Source organism: Marmota marmota, unplaced genomic scaffold, assembly GCF_001458135.2.
Source record: "Marmota marmota marmota unplaced genomic scaffold, marMar, whole genome shotgun sequence".
In the NCBI taxonomy this organism is placed as follows: domain Eukaryota; kingdom Metazoa; phylum Chordata; class Mammalia; order Rodentia; family Sciuridae; genus Marmota; species Marmota marmota.
Window position 1 is genome coordinate 53,007,436 of NW_026000037.1, and position 20,540 is coordinate 53,027,975.

The 20,540-nt window shown below is 31.9% G+C and overlaps 2 protein-coding genes across 8 annotated transcripts in view; both read right to left on the reverse strand.

Moving 5' to 3' along the window:
* The window catches only part of LOC107136895 (sodium channel protein type 1 subunit alpha), a 939,664-nt gene that overhangs the window by 736,699 nt on the left and 182,425 nt on the right, over window positions 1-20,540 (reverse strand). The window lies entirely within an intron of this gene.
* Window positions 1-20,540, reverse strand: part of Ttc21b (tetratricopeptide repeat domain 21B) — a 67,333-nt gene that overhangs the window by 33,271 nt on the left and 13,522 nt on the right. For 2 of the 3 annotated variants that reach the window (XM_015478938.2, XM_048812410.1), the window contains 11 exons: window positions 19,900-20,092; window positions 19,351-19,448; window positions 18,844-19,044; window positions 14,865-14,994; window positions 11,832-11,989; window positions 10,142-10,366; window positions 8,750-8,988; window positions 7,473-7,545; window positions 6,766-6,876; window positions 5,793-5,931; window positions 993-1,099 (listed from right to left, as the gene is read on the reverse strand). In XM_015478938.2, coding sequence (XP_015334424.2) covers window positions 993-1,099; window positions 5,793-5,931; window positions 6,766-6,876; window positions 7,473-7,545; window positions 8,750-8,988; window positions 10,142-10,366; window positions 11,832-11,989; window positions 14,865-14,994; window positions 18,844-19,044; window positions 19,351-19,448; window positions 19,900-20,092 — 1,674 coding nt within the window. The remainder of the gene's footprint in view (window positions 1-992; window positions 1,100-5,792; window positions 5,932-6,765; window positions 6,877-7,472; window positions 7,546-8,749; window positions 8,989-10,141; window positions 10,367-11,831; window positions 11,990-14,864; window positions 14,995-18,843; window positions 19,045-19,350; window positions 19,449-19,899; window positions 20,093-20,540) is intronic. The other variant, XM_048812411.1, reaches the window with a different exon arrangement.

A 20,540-nucleotide genomic window follows, 5' to 3' on the forward strand; every position in this document is an offset into this window, starting at 1 on the left:
GATATTGTGAATGGAGTGGTTGTCCTCATTTCCATTTCAGAGGATTTGTCGCTGATATACAGGAATGCCTTTGATTTATGCGTGTTGATTTTATATCCTGCCACTTTGCTGAATTCATTTATTAGCTCTACATCAAGCTCTCCCATGAATACAGAAGTAGAAAACTTGAGAAAAATATTAGGAAACATCCATAAATTCTGGAAATCATTGTAAAAACTGCAGCAAAGTGACATTTATTTCTGGAATATAAGGGTTGGTTTATATTCAACAATCAATCAATTTAATATACCACATTAGTAGAGAAAAATAAATAGGAGAAAAGTCATATGATCATCTTATTAGATTCAAGAGACAGTATTTGATAAACTTAAATCACTTGTAAAAAAAGTAGTTAGCAAACCAGAAATAGAAAAAATAATCAAAATCCTTATGGAATACATCCAAAATGACTTATGAAAAATTGTGTTCTATAAGTGTAATAAGGATTGTAATACATTCCACTGTTGTCATGTATTTAAAAAAATAATAAAATCAATTAAAAAAAGACAAATTGGAATTGCACAAGTGACAATTACCTAAGTATAGAAAATAATCATACTCTGATCTTTCATGTTAATCAAGATTTTAAAGGGAAATTTGAGTAAATGTAAATAAAATGTGTATGTTGAGTTTTATAGTATTAATCCATACAAAACAAAACAAAAAATAAAATAAATTAAATGGAAAAAGCATTGAGCTCAAATCTGACTTGGACAAAGTCATGTAACTTCACACAAATATTAAATTGTTTCCTAAACTGTAAAACAGAATTAAAAATACCAACCTTCCTTAGCTGTTTTAATAATTAGCAATATTTAAACTGTGCAGTCATCAGTTCTATTTGGATATATTTTCTGTGACAGTGGCCAAAAGAGGTTGTTTTCTGCACATGTGTGGCAGGTTCCCTTCCATACCTCCTTCTGCTCCTCAACCACACCTACAAGCATGGTTACCTGTTGTAATGCAGTGATGGCATCATCAGGTCTTTCCATTTGACTATAAATTTTTGCTAGAAGAACTTGACAACGTCCATCCTCCATGAGAGCTGACAGTTCATTTACTATAAAAGAATGGAATATAAAGAAAAAAATATCTTAAATAAATCTTGATATTTTTTTATGATTTTAAAACTGGTCTTTAAAAAACATTCTGAGAAATAATAAATTAAGTTAAAAATTTTTCATTCACAATTTAACTAAAGTATAGACAAATTAAAAAAAAAAAAAGAAAAAAGGAAAAGAACAACTTTAGGACCAGTTGTAACAACCACTACTATAGAGAAGGACTGAACCTGCAGAAGCAATTGAGAGGTTGCTCTTCTTCTTCTTTTTTTTTTTTTAATTCAACAAATCTGAATAAAAATAATATATAAACCAAGAAAACAAAACAGTGTCTACATTAAAGAAATGTATGCCTTAAACATACATTTAGACAATTGTTGGCAGGTATCAACTATAATTCTAGAAAATTTGAGGACCAAAATACATTAATTAAGAACAACAATTACAAAGATTTAGGATTAAAATTGTGTGGAAGACAAGTTAAAGTACTGAATAATAACTAGAAGTTTTTGTTATGTTAAGAGATAATCTAACAACACAAATATGCATTTCAGTTTTCATTTGTAGGTGAGTAAAAATTAGTTCATTAAGTCATTAAAAGAAGATGAGTAGTTGCTACATGCTATTAAGAAGGTAACTACTTTTTAAAAAGTAACAGATAGTTGATTAGCAGTAAGTATCACTATTAAGAGCACTAACTTTCATGCCACCAAGTCTGGTCTCAAATCTAGACTCCACTGCTAGGTAATGGAATTTTAGCCTTTGGCTTCCTTATTTAACAGCAATTTAATCTTTTGTACTTCCTTTTCATCTGCCAAACATGGAATATAACAGTACCTACCTTACAGAGATATTATAAAATATAAAGTTAATGCACTGTTAAATAAATTAAACTATGTAAAACAATTAAATTAAAGTCTGGGTCATGGTGCTATACCAATTCTTTTGTGATTGAAAGGTAATGTAAGAACCCTATATAATTACAAAATAAGTTTCTTCCACCATATATCAAGTACATAGTCCTTGTCACACTGTGTTCCAAAGATTTATACATGTTATTTCTTTAAGTGTCAACCTGAGAGGCAGGTTTTGTTATCATTATTTTATAGGTAAGAAAAGCTCTGAAGTTGGCACAGGTGAAAACAAGAAGTCTGTGTGGGTGAAGAGAGAGTAGTAGCAGGAGAGGTCAGCGAGGATATAACAGGCTGCCTAAGCCACAGTGGAGACTCTGGCCTGACATGAGGGAAAAGGGAACAACAGTGAGCTTGAGCAGACATGGTGGGACTTCCACTGCTTAAAAGACTTAAAGTTGCTGCTGGGTTGAAGTCGGAGCAGGGGTTGAGGATGTGAGCAGGGAGATCAGCTGGATACCACAGCAACAGAGTAAAGGGTTTGATGACAGAGAGACAAGAGGATTCTGAATACATTCTGAAGGTGGAGTCAAACACATTTCCTAAAGGCAAGAGCAAGCCTGAAGACAAGGATTTTGTCTCTTTAGCAACTACCAAGAAAGATGAATTTTTTATTAACAAGATGAAGAAAGCTGTCATGGAACCCCTTGGGGAGGCAGATCAGAAATTTATTTCAGACATGTTAAGTTTTAAGACGTTTGTTAGAACCCAGGTGTTGGATACATGAAGAAAATTTATTCTCAGACAACTAATTAAAAAACTGGGATAATAACTGATTATACTTGCCTCAAAGATTAATGTAAATATTAATAAGATAATACATGAAATGTATATGGAAGCATCTAAGTATACCATAGAGTGTTGTCAACAAATATTTGTTAATCAAAAGCATTTATGCTACATAAGGACAACAGACTTAATGTAAGTAAAACATACTTGAATCTCTCCATACAACCTTCTTAGAATGCATATACACATGAAGACTTTTGTAGTGTTTCAAAGAAAGGTCTGACAGACCCATGCATGCTTTTTATGGAACTAATAGCACTTTAAACAATAAATACATTCATAATTTAGGAGGATTTAAGCATCAACTTCATCAAAGCTAAATTAATACATGAGTTTGAAAATATTAGAAAACTTAGGGTAGGTTTTTCTTGTTATGTATCCAAACATACTTTAAAGATACAATAAATGTGGTATTGGCAAAAGAAAAGAAAAATGAGTCCATGGAATAAACATTTCCCACAGAATCATATGATAAAGGTGGCATTTCAAAAGATGGCACTAAAATAAATTTGGCTATCCATTTTGGAAAGAGGTAAAAAAAAAAAACTGTAGGTGGATTACAGTACATGGATTAATGTTCCCAACATAAAAATTAAAATAACAAAAATGCCAGGAAAAATATGAAAAGTTTTTATAATATTAGAATAATGGAAATTTTAAAAACTTATGTAGCTATGTAACATTGTAAATGACTTGAATATAGTGACATCAAACTGTATTTGGGATATGTTGTATGTAGAAAAAAACTGCCACATAGGAAGTACCATGTACTTTTGAAAAAGAAAATTAAGACAATGACAAAAAATTCCAAAGTCAAAAAAGGAAAGGTGAACAGACATACTATACAATGAGTATTCATTTTACCAAAGATACAGCATGAATGACAGGTAAAGCATTAAAGAACAAGGATACGTAAAATACAAAAAGCTTATGACCTATATAAAATAATGCCTAAGCTGATCAGCTACAAAAGAAACTCAAAATAAAATAAGGGTTTTATTTTTTCTCATGATTAATGCAACATAGTATTGGGAAACTTTTATCCTCAAGAAAGAACAAGGAAGCAAGATTCAATTCAAGGAAGTACACACACATATATAAACAAAGATTTTTATCTCAGTGTTGTTCTAACTATTCTCTAATTTGATTCACCAAATCAAATATATGATGTTAACATACAATACAATACATAGTTTAAAAGTAAAGAACAGCTATGTTTGCCGACAGGATAAGAAGTTATTAAATGACAAATTCATACTGCATAATTATAGATATACTATAATTCTTTTAGGTAGAAAAAAGTGTGTACAGTCAACATCCAGTTTCCATGGAGACTGGTTCCAGGACCTCCCACAGGTACCAAAATCCACAGGTGCTCAAATCATTTAAGTAAAGTAGTGGGTATCTGCATAACGTACACACATGCTTCTGTTGTATTTTAAATAATCTCGATTACTTAGTCTATCTAATACAATATAAATGACATATAGACAGTTGTTATACTGTATTGTTTAAGAAACAATGACAGGAAAACGTGTACATGCTCAGCACAGATGCAAATTTTCTCAAATATTTTGGATGAAAAAAATGTGTATGTACATGCTCAGTACAGATGCAAATTTATTCTCAAATATTTTTGATCTATAGTTGAATCCTTCAATGTGGAATACAGGGCCAACTGTCATTGTGCATGAAAGATAAAGAGATGGGTATTGAGGGGACTTGGGATAATATACAAGTTGTTAAATGTGATTAAATATTAAAGCACAGCTTTACTTTTGTAATATTTAATTTCTGACAAGTAATGAGGACTCAATTTTGTTCAAAAATTAAGATATTAAACAGTAAATTTGTATGAATTTCTAAGAAGGCAATTTGAAAGTATCAATAAATAATTTTTAAATGACAACTCTTTATATCCAGCATCCCACTACTAAGAAAAACAAGCAAGTGTACCAACGAATGAGATATAAGATACTCATTGTAACATGATTTACAATATCAAAATGACAGAGAACAAAATAAATACCCAATAATTCAGGAAATTAAAAACTTATGTAGTTATGTAACATTGTAAATGACTTGAATATAGTGACATCAAACTGTATTTGGGATATGTTGTATGTAGAAAAAAACTGCCACATAGGAAGTACCATGTACTTTTGAAAAAGAAAATTCTACATACTATTTTTATACGCACATATACACAATGCAAATATTATAGAGAGGAAATATATACTTAATCAAAAACTACCTATAGGAAAGTAATTTGAAAATAGGGCAAATAGAATTCATGGGAGAAATAGATGTTTTATGCATTATATTCTTATAGGGTACTTGAATTTTTTTTTTTAAATCTGAATATTAGCATCTTAAATTTTTATTTTATTTTTTACAGTATTCTTTTTTTTTTTTTAAGAGAGAGTATGAGAGAGAAAGAGAGAGAATTTTTTTAATATTTATTTTTTAGTTTTCGGCGGACACAACACCTTTGTTTGTACGTGGTGCTGAGGATCGAACCCGGGCCGCAAGCATGCCAGGTGAGCGCGCTACTGCTTGAGCCACATCCCCAGCCCCAGTATTCTGTTTTGCTGTTGTATTTTTTATTTGCACTTTTTAGTTATGTATGATAATAAAATTGGACATATTTATACAAATCTTCCTATTTTAGTATCTTTAAGAGGTAGATATTATAAAAGTGTTAATGTGTTTAAATATAGAAATAGTTTGCAATTTATCGATGACATTCTTTACATTATTTTGGAAAGTAAACTATCTTCCTATAACAATTCACTTTCATAAATCTCTTATTAGACTTTGAATACCTCCTTTTAGTAAAGCAGCATTCTGATAAAAGAAAAAAATATATATGCATTTATATAACTTATAGCACATAAGTACTAAGAATAGAAATACACATTTATGTAATATCAGTATGAAATAGGTTAGATTTATCAGGTATACTGTTCTGAAATTAGAAATACTTTCATACCAGGTTCATGTGCTAGAGCATGTTGAAGAACTTTTTCTGCTTTATCATACCATTTCAATTTTAATAAGAGCTCAGCCAGGTCATAACAAAGGTAATTCTGTTGTCCACTTTTCAGAGCAGCTTCATAATAAGTGATAGCCTAAACAAAAACCACTTTAGTTAGGGAAAATAAGGTACTGAGACTGGTATTCAAGCACAAACATTTAATATATCACAGATGGAAGGCATACTGAGTATACATCATGTACAACCAGAGAACTCTCTAATTAGAAAAATTTAAAAAAAATTTTAAAAATTAAAAAAAAGTAATATCCTGTAACTGGAAGTACCTAGGAAGAATTTTAGGCATGTAGCTGCACTAATCACTAAGAATGCCATTGTTCTTAGCAAATCAAATATCACAGAAGGGAAGAATATTTCTTAAGGTAATTGACTAATGAACAGTGCTTGCCCAAATTAAAAAAAAAAAAATTATGTTTTAATCTAGAGGCCAGTGAACCATATTGAATGCATATACTTCGCTAGCTGATGTACATATATTTAAATACTACCCAAAATAGGGCAAATGTATAGCAGTTAAGAAAAATTTGTTATCTCTTCTAGAAAGATAAAAAATAACTTAAAGCATGAAGCTTGCCAAAATTGGTTCATCAAAAAAGACATTGATTGTGCTTTGTTATTTAATAAAAGAGACATAAGAATTGCAACTTTATGGTAATTGATTTGGTTGTAAGGAATTAGATATAAGATGGAAGGCTGAAATAAACTCTGGGGTCCAAACAATCTTCACAAAATGAAGCAACCATAATGTAAGGCACTGAGAAAGCCTTTTGCACAAATTCTACTTCATGAATACAAATTTACAGTTTACTACCATAAAAGACACAAATGTTGCTTGCTTAAGACTTCTCTAGAGCAGGTTTGATCGATTTGATCCAATAAATGTATTTCGAACTATAAAGTACTTATTTACCTTTGAATAGTTGTGAGTTTTAATAAGTGCTTTCCCAATTTTGCTTGCCAATGTTCCATCTTTTGGGTTCTGATTTAACGCTTGTTCATAGGCTACTATAGCTTCTTCAGGCTAAGATTGTTGGAAACAAAAAAATAAGCAAAAAAAAAAAAAAAATTAGCTTTAAGTGGGTCCCTTTAAATGGCAATACTTGTATAATTGCATTCTATATTTGGAACACTTCATAATTCTAAGTACATATTAAACTCCAGGAAGCTTAATGATTTCAGAAAGATGATAATGAGTAAGGTAGATACAATTTATTATTAGCATAACCCTATCCCTGCTGATTGTGCTTCCATTCATAAAATGAAATATGAGAACTAAGGGACAGCCTCATGACTTCATTTTTGTCATTATAACCACTAGTAAGAGTCAGAGGACTGCTTCCCTTTGAAGAAAACACCATCTTGGCCAGTAGCCCTGTTCCTCCTTCTGTTTAAAGAAGATTCCTAAGATGCTTCCAGGATCATTTCTATTTCAAATTATGATACTACTGAATTATTATACCTCAATTTAAAAACAAAATTTTATTGTTATGGCTCTTATTGTGATGATTGAATCATCAAATATTAAATAATCATTAATAAACCAAATTCCTCCTCATAGAAGTTACACTAATCACAAAAGGTTTTTAAATGTAAATTCAGTAGCATATGAAATTTTACCTCTTGAATATTCATGTATGCATCACCAAGGAGAAGAAAAGACCTGGGGCTGGGTATTCTTTCAGCAATTTCTCTAGAAATCAGACCAACAAGATTTAGTATATTGATTACAAATATCTTCTTCTAAGCCAATGAAATAAAAGGTAACCTCAGTTTTTTTCCCAAGGCTAGTACTTTTAATAGCCTTACAAGTACCTTCTATATATTCAACATTATTAAAAAACAAAACAAAACAAAACACCCCATAATCCCACACAGATTGTTTATATGCTAGATCAATTATTTTTTTTTTCATTGAATCTTTTCACTTTCTGAAATGTAGTTAACAGAGTAAAGTAAATAGTAACATTCTCATTATCCAGAAATACATGTTTTGCTACTTTAATTTCAAAATGATATAGGACTGAAGATATGAAAACTGGTCAGGGAAACAAAACTTTGCTGTCCTCCTATGTGTCTTGAGGTTTCATACTCATGGCATAAATTGTACGCTGAATTCAGCTACCTTATAAAATATATAATTTTCTACTTCAGTATCTGTTGCATATTTTTACCTGCAAAATTTAAATGCTAACTTTAGAATAACAGTTATTATAAATAATAATGTGGTGCTAAGTTCTTAACATATAAATTTCATCTAATTAGTCCAAAAACTATAAGATAATTATTATCCCAATTTTCTGATGCTTTTGAGTTTAAGTCTATATCTATATCAGATATGCCTGAAATAAAAAATTTATGCTTTTAACTATTATATTATAGTACATTCAAAACAAATCAATCTCTTTGTTAAATACTGTGGATCATTAGAAGTTAATAATGCTGATAGTTCGGAAATATATTAGAAAACGTGATCTAAGAACACTAGTTTATCTATACCTTTGTTTGGTGTATATTAACCTATAACTTTCTTTTACTATGACTACTATAGTGAGTATTAAATATGCCTATCTCCTAGATTGCTCTTAAATTATCATAATATATGTAACTATTGCTCTTTCCCTTCTTAAACAGACTCAGGGTCTAGAAAGAACTGTAGATAAGGAGAACTGAGAAACAAGAGAAAGCCACACTTTGAAATCATCATAATTTTGTTTAAGGGAGAGTAAACACTGGGAAACAGTGAGCATGACTGTAGTGGAAGGAAACAAGACCACATTAAGGAGAGGATCTATAAAGTGTGTGTAAAGCAGGTGAAAGGAAGACAAAAACTAAACTTGAGAATTAATTTTGGAAGGTAAATGAGTCAACTGTAACTGGTTGAAAAAAATATATACCTGTAACAAGTGATATATAACATTTTCTCCTTTCGATGCTTCAGATAAATATCAGCCATTTTTTCTTTGGCTTCTATAAAATAAGGCTGCTCAGCTGTGACATTTCGAAGCATGTTTAAAGCCCGTTCAACATCTCCCTGGGTCAGAGCCAAGTCTGCATTAGCAATAGTAACACGCAATTCTTCAGATGTTCCAGAAAATTCATGGATGGCATCTTGTAAAACCTTTGCTGCCTCATGCTATAAAGATGAAATTAAAACATCATTCTTTCAAAATATTCGACCATTGATACTAGAAAGTGGGATTTTCTAATGAATAATAAATGCTTCTACAGTTACAGTGTTTACAAAATTGATCAATTTTCTGAAAAGTACAAAATTTAAAACTAATCCCAAGAACCCAAATCATATGGGGCTAAAACTATTCGTAAGCTGAAGAAATGTTTCCATAACTAAGATGACAGCAGTTATTACTACAGGCATGGCTGCTGTAATTCAATAAGCATTTACCTTGTAACCAGCACTGTATTAGCCCATTTAATTCTCATACATACCCTCTAAGGTAGTTGTTGTTATTGTTATCCCTATCATGTTGTTAGGAAATTGAAATCTAAAGTAAACAAGTTATGCATGATGGACTCAGACATCAAATGCAGGTATCCTTCCCTCCTGTTCATGTTCACTGCTATCCCTTTGATGAGATCCAACCCAGGACCTACACCAAACACAAGCTCTTGATGGGTAGTAGATTACTTCATTCCTTCCAGTAGAACAACCTTTTTTGTTATCTCAGGATACTATTTTTACTTCATTTCCAAATGTGTACCTTTATGAAACTAAAATGACATTCATTTTAAGATTCTGCTCAACTTCAGAAGTTACAGAAAATCTTTTTTAATAAAAAGATTTTTAAATAAAAATAAAACAAAAATCTTTTTAATAAAAATGCATCATAGATATCTAGCCACATATCTATCTGTATTATTATTTTTCAAACTATCTGACATGAAATTCCATCATCAAATATTTCTTTCATTTTCTCAATTAGTAGAATTTCAGGTTTGTACTTTCATTTTATTCCAATAGAATTTGTGTGTGTGTGTGTGCGCGCACGCGCATGTGTGCTCCTTTTAGGAACACAGGATTATAACTACATTACAGTATTACATCTTATGGTAGCCAACATAAGCACACTGAGACTTAAAAGTCATTCAAGAGCAGATTATGATTAATGAAAACTTGCAGAAAGTATATGACTTAATGCAAATTAAAAAAAAAAAGACTTTTGAACTTTACCACTTGGTCAAGGGTATAATCTTAGCTTTTTCATTTTCTAAATATATACTTGAAGAACAATTTCAGATCTGAGCCACCTAATTAGAACTTGACTTACATGTTCTCCATTTAAGTGGTGAACTTCCACCAACTCAAGAAAGATTGACAAACGATGGCTTGTATCAACTTCAGTGTTTTTACATTTTGGTTTTGAGGAAGCTCCTGTTCTCTTCATTCCTGGTAAACTCATTGCCATATGCAGAGTTTTAATTGCTTCTGCTATTTCTCCCATTTTCTTTTGTGACTGAGCTTTTATTAAATGATATAAAGGATAGTCTCTCACCTGAAAAAATAATATTCAGTAATACTTCTTCAGAATACCCAAAATAACAATGCATAATTTATAATCCATCAAGCATTAAAATAACAGGATCACTGAGGACAGCCCATCATGATTGTACACATGGGGTCTGTTTCTAATTCCATTAAATTACTAATCATTCCTTATATTAAATCTGATTGAGAGAAAGTGCCACTACCGAGCATTCTCCTGGATGAACAAGAGGTTGATCAGGTGCTTCTACTATGACCCAAGAGAAAATGCAATGTCCAGAAAGCTAGCAAATGCATTCTCAGAAACTGTGAATTTTCAGGAAAAGAAGTGCTTTATGTAAGACTTCTAATACTGACACAATTTTTGAATTTACAGAAACAGTTTCCCCTCTTTTATTTTTTAATTTTAAGGTTAAACATTTCAGGATAATTTTATCAAACATTGGTTTCACATTTTGATACTAGTCCAAAACATATAGTAAAGAAGCTTCTGTCTTTATTCTGATTCCCAGCAATGTAGATACACAACATAAAAAGAATGATAAAAATGAGTGAGGAAAAAAAAGCCAAAGGGAAGGAGATGGCCCAGAATGAAATGATGTGGCAGCCATCTAAGCAGGCTGCTTTCTTAGCCTGAACATGGCACCAGAGTTCCCTATGGTGGTGAGTAAACACTCATGCTGTGTTCTGGTCCCAGCATCTGACTCACTGGGGCTATGGCACCTGCCCTGGATTATGCTACACCACCCATTTTGAGATCTACTGTCTTAAGAAGCAGGTGATACCTTCTGAAAATCTTTCTTAGAACTTGAATTCTCTAGTTCACTCAAGCGTTGTCCCATAACAGAGCCCTGAATCCTGTGATGCAAAACAAAGTCTGAAGCCCTCCTCCATGAGTAGTAGTTTGGGAAGCACCTGAAACTAGGATTCTTTCTAATGCTGAGGAAAGACATAAAAAAATACCTTGGATAAAAATATAGCATGTTTATATCCTTAAGCCACATAATAAATTTCAAAATGACTAGGTGTTCTTTGATGGTGAATCTGAAAGAAGTTATTAAAAGCCAAGATCCAAGAAAGAAACGGGCAATAATATTTATTATCCTTATACCTAAAATTATTTGGCGTAATGTTCTATGGATAAAAATTATTTTATAGATATTCATTATTGCATTTAACTTTTATCACAACAGTAGAGTGTTATTATATGAGTTTTATAGAAAAGAAAACCGAGGGCTCTGGGTGAAAAGTAGAAAGACCAGCTATTTTGCTGCCAAGTTTATACAGTTTTTGAATTACACTAAAGATACCTCCATTTTTTCTTCCTTCTGCTTATGAGCCCCAAATTATTTCCAATAAAATTTACTTTTAAGCAAACTATTACAGAATAAAATAAAAAATAGTTAAATATGTAAATATTCACTAAGGTTCAAGGAGAGGGGTGTGTTCTATTCACTTGAATCTAGAATACTTACGTTAAAATTATAGCTAAGACAAAGTTCAAGAGACTGAGAACACAATTTGAATTTTTCTTGAGACAGGTAAACCTGAGCCATCAGGAGATGGGCATCTGCATAAGAGGGACTATGTTCCAGGCAATGCTGCAGGTTGTTATAGGCTGCTTCAATGTCACCTAGTGAGGTAAACAACATAGGGTTACCAAACCTGAGTGATGAACACCTGAGAGAGAAGGGGAGGAAGAATAGATACAGTTCTGTGTAGAAAGTCCTCTGTTCAGAAGGCCATGGTTTAACTTCTACCTGCACTGCTGAGCATCTGTTGGGTGCACATGAAGAACAGAGCTGTAGTTAGGACAGCCCTTGAGTATAATTAGCAAACCAGGAAAACATCAAAGTGACAGTCGATCATCAGGTCTATAAATGTACCTTCATTCATTTTTGTTGTAAAAAAATAAGTGTTACTTAAATTTCATTAAAATAAGTTTTATAAGACTTACACATTTACATAGATAAGAGTTTTGTAATATCACTTCCATAACTAAAAAGTATAGGGTCTTATTATCATTCTTATCCAGAAATTTTATTACTACAAATAAAATAAGTAAAAAGGCATAACAATACATTACAGAGATTCAGATTTAAAATGCCTTTAAATGTCAACTGAAATATTCATGTTTTGAAAAACATATGCTATGTATCTAGGAGTCTAAAAATAGAAGGCAATGATTAAAACTGGTGTAACAAGAATGGTGGATTTGTTCTTGGATGGGTAGATGGATAAGCAGAGGCTCTTCAAAGAACAACTGGCACTGACTCTAGGTTCTAGAAATTTCTCATCATGTAACCCATAGGGATATGCATTTAACCCTCTAGTAAATGGCCTTAATAGATATATTAATTTCCATTCAGCCTAGAAGAAGGGAAAAGAAGAGGTCTAAATCATTATCTGTTCTATTACATTCCTCAAACTAACATGAGGTTATAAGAGGCTTAAAGTCAGCTTCTTGCTCCCAAATGGCCAACCTCCTGATAACAGAAATCCACTGAAACAGAAATATTTTTACTCAGAGACAGAGGATTAATGAAAGTAACTGGCTGAGACAGTACAATAACTTAACTAAATACAGTATTTCAAAGTATAACAATTGACCATCAAGCATGATTACTAATGCTGAAGTCTTTTTTAATTGTGATGCATCTAATTTTAAAATTGTACAAGGGGAAAAGAAATGAGAAGGTTAAGAATAGTAAATCTGAATGCATGGAAGTTGTCTGAATCAAAGGGGAATCACGTCTATCAGACCCTAATCAAACAAATAATATGTAGCAAGGAAAACAAACTAGAAGGACCCTTGTGTACTTGTGCCTATGATAAAAACCATTACAAATAATGAAGACATGCTTTATTCCCTAACAGAAAATATTACCAAAAATCCCAACAAACTGCAGCTTGCTACATGAGTTACAAGGACAGTCAGACAGATGTACAAGAACATTTGCCTGACACACTGCCTTCACTAATGAACTGGTGCCAACTCCTGTACTAAGCCCCTATAACCAATGTTCTATTTGTCTCAAAACAAATTGTTTGCTTTTTTCTCTTTGGCCTTTAAAAGTTTCCCCTTGGCTCAATCTTCCTATGTGCTTGTGGTCTACTACTGCCTGTACATTCTACATGGTAAGTCTTTTGCTTATTCTCAAATCAATGTTTACATTTGAAGAATCTTTATTGTTATTTAGATTGACAAGTTTTTATTTATTTATTTATTTATTTTTAGGAAGGAGAAGGATTAAGAAGATAACTTGATGTAAGAGGCTACCATTAAGGGGGGAAAGTACACAGAAAAAGAATTATGGTCTGCAACCATGACATGAAGAAAATGAGGAGTGTGTGAAAAATAGGGGTCAGACTCTTAATTCTTTTAGGGGTGAGGGAAAGGAAGTGAGCAGTTAGCATTACAAGGCCATTCAATGTTTAAAAATGAGAACTGGGTCATCAATGTTGGAGAAAATAGATTATGTAAACAAAGATCAATATCAATATTGCATCCTTAACTGTCCAATCTTCACTGGGGGGAAAATGAGAGATATTTCTGTCCTGCACATCTGTGTCTGAGTCCTATGTAATATAGTATTTGGCTGGTGATTTTCTTGGGTTTCTGGAGGAGAGTATCTAAATCTTGCAGTTTTCCTCATGATAGGATTGTCTCATTTCAAAGAGTCAGTTCTTACAACTAGAGGACTTTTAAAGGAAACAAGCTTTTGAGATCAATGGTTTTTTCGAAACAAGTAAAACTAAAGTTCAAAACACAGTAAAGGAAACCTCTTAACTATCTTCATTATATACAAGAAATAAGTATTTATAAAATATATTTAAACTGGTATTTTTAGTTTTGCTGAAAAAATGTATTTTCAAAGAAATTTCTTTGTATCTATTACTATGCAAAGAAGAATAAAATTCTGATTTTCAAGATAAGACCCTTCATCCTACAAAAGAAGTAAAACTAAATAGAAAACTAGTAAATATAATTTCACAAAACTCCTTTGGAGAGCATTTTGCTGGAAAAGGTACATACACACAAGCATATGATGGCCTATTTTTATATGTAAACTCAGACATTTGTCTGTGTGCTAAAAAGCTGTCTACAATAGGGTTAGCTATATATAATCATCCACAAAAATAAGAATTAATCAATACATTCCATAAGGGCCTAAAAATCTGACAAAGGGTGCATTTGGTTATGTTAACAAGTTAACAACTAAGGATTAAAGGCTGAGAATTCTTATATCAGTCCCCAGTACCATCTGATAAGACGTTTCTTAAAGTGGTACTACTGCATTTTCCTAGCAATTCATCTGAGCCACAAAAGTTTATGGCAATTTTGAAGAATTAAATAGTAAGTTTTACAATTTTGTTTTGGATTAAAGACCCTATTCACATGCAAAATGTGCGTTTTTATGTGAAATTCTCTACCTATACAGAGTGCTTGATTCATTTATATCTGTTTTTATCAATACTGAATATAAAAGTTTTAAGGTATACTTTACCTGATAAATACTTCACTTTTGCAACTAGGAATACAGCTTGCAGAAGACCTGGTACAGTTCTTACTATAATCTCCAGGACTGAGGTACAACGTCTAAGAAGTGGAGAAAGAGGTTGCCCAGGACTTGCAGGCTAAAATGATTTGGAAGATCATTTTATAAGTTTATAATAGTAAAAAACTATTAGAGAGAGAGGGTCAAAAAAGAAACATTGGTTAATTTTAGTGTGACTAGCAAAACCATATATTTCTACAAATTTCTCTTATTCTATTTACTCCATATTCCCTTTGCTATGACTGGACTAATGATAAATTATCTCTTTGAGATCTATGAATAGACCATGCAAATAATACCTTTTGTTTAGAAAAATAATTATGAAATTATTTTACAATTACCAATTTGAAAGGAACATATCTATTCAAAAATTTCATCAAAGATACATATGTTCAAAGGTAAGATAACTAAGAGGTAGAATTTCTTGCTAGAATCAATAGTCAAGGCAATAACTGTTCAAATTATAGATCTGTTCTGTGATTTATGCAATTCAATAACTTTCACTATTCCCAGAGTACTGTAAAAACAGTTTTGAAATAATGTAGATGTTTTTCCCTAGTTGAAATCAGAAGGTAGAATACTCATGTATTCTATGCCAAATGTCTCAAACCTTCACATTCCCCACTTTTGTGCCTCATGTGCTATAGGCCCTCAAAGTTCCTTAAGGTTCTCTTTACGAATACTGAATGTAAGTAGGATGGGGTGTGGTTCAGTGAATGAGAGCATATTTAGCATGTGTGAGGCCCTGGGTTCAATCCCTAGCACTGAAAAAAGAAGGAGGAGGAAGAGAAGGAGAAGAAACAGTTCATATGATAAATAAAGCAGTAAGAACATTGCTTTACTCAATTTTTCTTTTTCTTGTAATAGCATTTACCAACCAAAATTTATCCAACTTCATCCAACCATGTCTGAGAAATATGACACTAGAATGTAAACACCAAATGTACATATCCCCTGCTTTGCCTTATGAATGCTGATTTCTTTATATGAAGGTTGATGTTCCCCATGCTCCCCACCCTTCAGCTAACACAAAGATTATCGAAAAGGACTGTAACCTCTTACAGAAAAGTTCTCCTATAATGAACCATTGTTACTGACAAAAAAGTGCCACTTCAAGGATGTGGGGAAAAGAGTTTCACTTATACATTGCTGGTGGGACTGTAAATTGGTGCCACCACTCTGGAAAGCACTTGGAGATTCCTTAGAAAACCTGAAATGAAACCACCATTTGACCCAGTTATCCCATTCCTCAGTTTATACCTAAAGGACTTAAAATCATCATACTATAGTGATGCAGTCATTTCAATGTACATAGTAGCTCAATTCACAACAGCCAAGCTAAGGAAGCAACCTAAGTGCCCTACAATGGATAAATAGATAAAGGAAATGTGGTACATATACATAATGGAATATTACCCTGCCATAAAGCAGAATGAAATTATGGCATTTGCTGGTAAATGGATGGAACTAGAGAAAATCATGCTAAGTGAAATAATCCAGTTCCAATACACCAAAAGCAGAAACTTCTCTCTGATATGTGGATGCTAACCAACAAGGGAGAGGAAGATTATAAATTCAATGGACTAGACAAAGGGGAATGAAGGGCAGGGAGGAAGGATGGGAATAGAAAAGACAGTAGAATGAATTGAACATATCTTTCCTATCCTTATATATAAATACATGACCAATGTAACCCCACATCATATATAACCACAATAAGGGGATCCTAATTGGAACAAGTTATACTTATTCTTTGTAAGTATAATATATCCAAATATACCCTACCCATCATGTTTATCTAGAAAGGACAAATAAATTTTAAAAAATAAAAATAAAACAAGAAAGTGCCACTTTTCCTCACCTATGCTGAGATATAAAAAAAATGTGTGCTCAAAAAAGATACTCAAAATATGCCTACTGCTACCTAAAATACTTCAACTTCTTTAAAGTTAAAAAACATTTTTACCTATTTTATAGTAGTTTCCATTTAGGTTTGCTTCTTTTATGTAACTAAGGGTATTTATGTACCTTGAAGATAAAAATTTACACTTCCTTGCATAGTAATAGATACAATGTGAATTGTAAATTTGTAAACAGAACTTAAAATAGTGAAACTATAAGTGATGGTAAGGTTCTGGCAATGTTCTTTGCCACCTGTTAAGAATTAGTTATTGACAATAACTATCATTCTTACTGACAGTGGTTTGCATGTGCAAATCACAGGAAAAATGGAAGGCTTCAAGAATGTTAAGATGGCATTTGTTCAACAAAAATTTAGAACAAAATTATACCTATATAAAAGGGCCAAGCAAGTAGGAACAAAGCTGGAGAGAATTCTTCTTACCTATATTTCCCCATTAAAAGTAAATGCTGATTAGGTTTTTTCATACTGACAAATATTATAGGAAAAATCAGATACATATTTGGAATAGACACAGGTATTACTTAATACTTCTTTCTTTTTTATTTATTTTTTTGAGATGGGGTCTTGCAATATTGTCCAGTCTAGTCTCAAACTCATGGGCTCAAATGATCCTCGTGCCTCATTCTCTATAGAGAAGTTGGGACTTATTACTGCATCTAGCCACATAATTTTTTGTTCTATTTATTTTATTCTCAGTACAGCTACCAAAGAAAATCTTTTAAAACATTGTTTTAAGAAGCTGACAAGATTCAAAAGGAATATTAATCTAGGATTATGAGATGGACACAAGAAGATAAAATTTAATAAGAATAAGCGTAGAGCCCTGCACTTAACTTCAAAGGTACAATGAATAATAGATTTAAGGACTTTAGTCAAATGTTAGTTAAATAGGGGTCAATAATGTAACAAGACTCGCACACAAACACACAAATATAACCCTGGATGGAAATTCAGAATAAGAGGAAAAAGAAGTTTTTCAGCACCATGTAAATAAATAAATAAATAAACAAATAAATAAAGGCATGTGTCAATCTATAACTAAAAAAAAGAGTCATGCACAAAATAAATATAAATTCTTAAAAACTTATCTTAAAAGAATTACTAAGCTGGTGCTATGGCACATGACTGTAATCCCAGTGGCTCCGGAGGCTGAGGCAGGATATCATCATGTTTACAACCAGGGTTCTCAAAACTATGTCATATAAAAATAAATTGTTTAAAACATTGACTTATAAACGAGTTTTTAAAATCTCAAGATCTATTTATGAACACGGAATGATCATTGCTTAAACTTAGTAACTGGAATTGTTTAATCTCTCTCTGAGCAGCAGAACCAGTAAATGGCCCTTTTTCTACACAAAAGCAGAGTTTGACTTCACAAAGGAAATGCAGTCACATTATACCAGAAGAAATCCATTTTTAAGTATGTCCAGAGGTTAGATGGGCACTTGATGGTGATGCTACAAAGCAGATTCAAATATACAGTGGACATCTCAATTAAATGATTTTTAGTAATTCTTTTTTTTTTTTTTTTTAGTACCAGGGATTGAACCCAGAGGTGCTTAACCACTAAGCCACATCCCCAATGCTTTTTTTATTTTAAGACAGGGTCTCACTAAGGTGCTTAGAGCCTCCCTAAATTGCTGAAGCTGACTTTCAACTTTCAATCCTCCTGCCTCAGCCTCCGGAGCCACTGGGATTACAGTCATGTGCCATAGCACCAGCTTAGTAATTCTTTTAAGATAAGTTTTTAAGAATTTATACATTACAAATGTATATTTGTATATCAAATACTTTTATTATGCAGCTCAGTGGTAGGGCTTGCCTAGCATGCTTGAGGCCTGGGTTTATCCCCAGCACTACAAACAAAACAAACTAAAAACTGTATTTCATCTCAAATAGTTACTAATACTACCCTTTACAATACCGATATAGTCTAACATATTAAAGAAAATGTATTTGCATATAAATATATCCTTGAAAACAAGTCTTATAATTACTTACCTGCATTGGACAGAAATTCAGATAATCTGTAATAATTTCTAGCAAGAAATCAGGATTTAGCTTCTCAAAATACTGTATGCCAAGAGGTAAATCTTCTAAGTTTGAAAAATGAGTGTCCAGGACCTCATTTAACAAATTTATAACTTCTTCTTGTCGTTTATTTTTCTTCATAGCAAGAATTGCATGTAAATAAGTTAATTCCTAGAAAATGAGATTTTCACAAATTATTCCATTTATATAGCCATTTATTTCTACTTAGATCTTAAATGTATATGAAGTAGTATTTATGTCCAATTATTTGTTCAAACTTGAGCTTGGATGGACTTTTAGAATCATTCTGAAGAATATTTGAAATGCACTTTGAAAGGGGGTAAATTAATGAATGCAATTACTTGTTAAAATTAGTATAATTATCCTTTAGAGCCATTACTATAGGAAAAAAACTGATTTAAATTTTCATATTTTATAAATAGTAACTGGGATCTAAAATCTGGTAAAATACTATACCGCAGATTTCCCGATGGATTGCTGAATTTCACTAAAGAATTCTAGTTGCTGATCTGCGTCCTGTAATTGCCCTTCTATTAACTGACACCGAATAAATCCTAAAACCAAACAGGACATAAATAGTCAAAGCAGACACCAATTCAGACATGTTCAGTTCAAGCTACAAGCTAACAAGCTAACATCAACAACAATAACAAAACAGGTTTTTCACCCATTATAATTTTTCCAAGTTTTAAAGAGGGGGAAAAAAAAGTGCAGAATGAGAAAAGTAAACAAAAGAGTAAAAGAAAGTAAAACAGGTAGTCTTGGACCTGTAAACAATCATTTACCATGGTCATAACTTACAGGGACTACCTCATAAATCTTTCTCTCAAGTTATTTATAAAGTAAAAATTCATTTTTAAAGATATACAACTTTACCTATTGTATATACTGCAGAACAATATAATTTTAGAAAAGCATGAAATATGTGTCTTCTTTAATAACTGTTATTTAATGCAATTTTTGCTTGCATCTGTATCACACAATTTATACAAATAGTCATCATACCTACTAGTGCAGAGACACTAGTCTCATTAAGTGTCATGGCAGTCTTATACCACTTCAATGCCTCTTTAATTTTTCCTTGTAAAATCATTTGGTATCCAAGTTCTGTAGCAAATTCTGATTGCTGAGGGGATAAACTAAAAGATTTTTCTAATAGTGTTTGAATTTTTTGAAGTATGAGTTGACTGCGTCCACACTGAAAAGAAAAAAATAATTGTTAGACCAGAAGTCAAACACTATTACTTAGATTGAAGGAAAACATGAATATTTTGTACTTCTGTGAAGAAAAAGAAAGACTATTATTTAACAATAAAATGAAGAGAAAACTTCTATGTTAACCATCCAGACAAAGCATCAAGAAGGAGTTTATAACCTATAAAAACTTATATATCCTAGGGACCATGATAGAGCTCAGTGGTAAAGTGCTTGCCTAGCATACACAAGGCCCTGAGTTAAATTCCCAGAACCACACTAAAATTTTAACAAAATAACTTAATATTCTAATGAACAGTGCTTTCACAAAATAGTTGTCTTGAAAAGTATACTTCCAATGATGTATACACATTTTTTACAACTATTTTTGAAACTATGATTGCTTTACAAATTAGATTTAAAAAATCATTATATCAAATTACGTAGTTTAT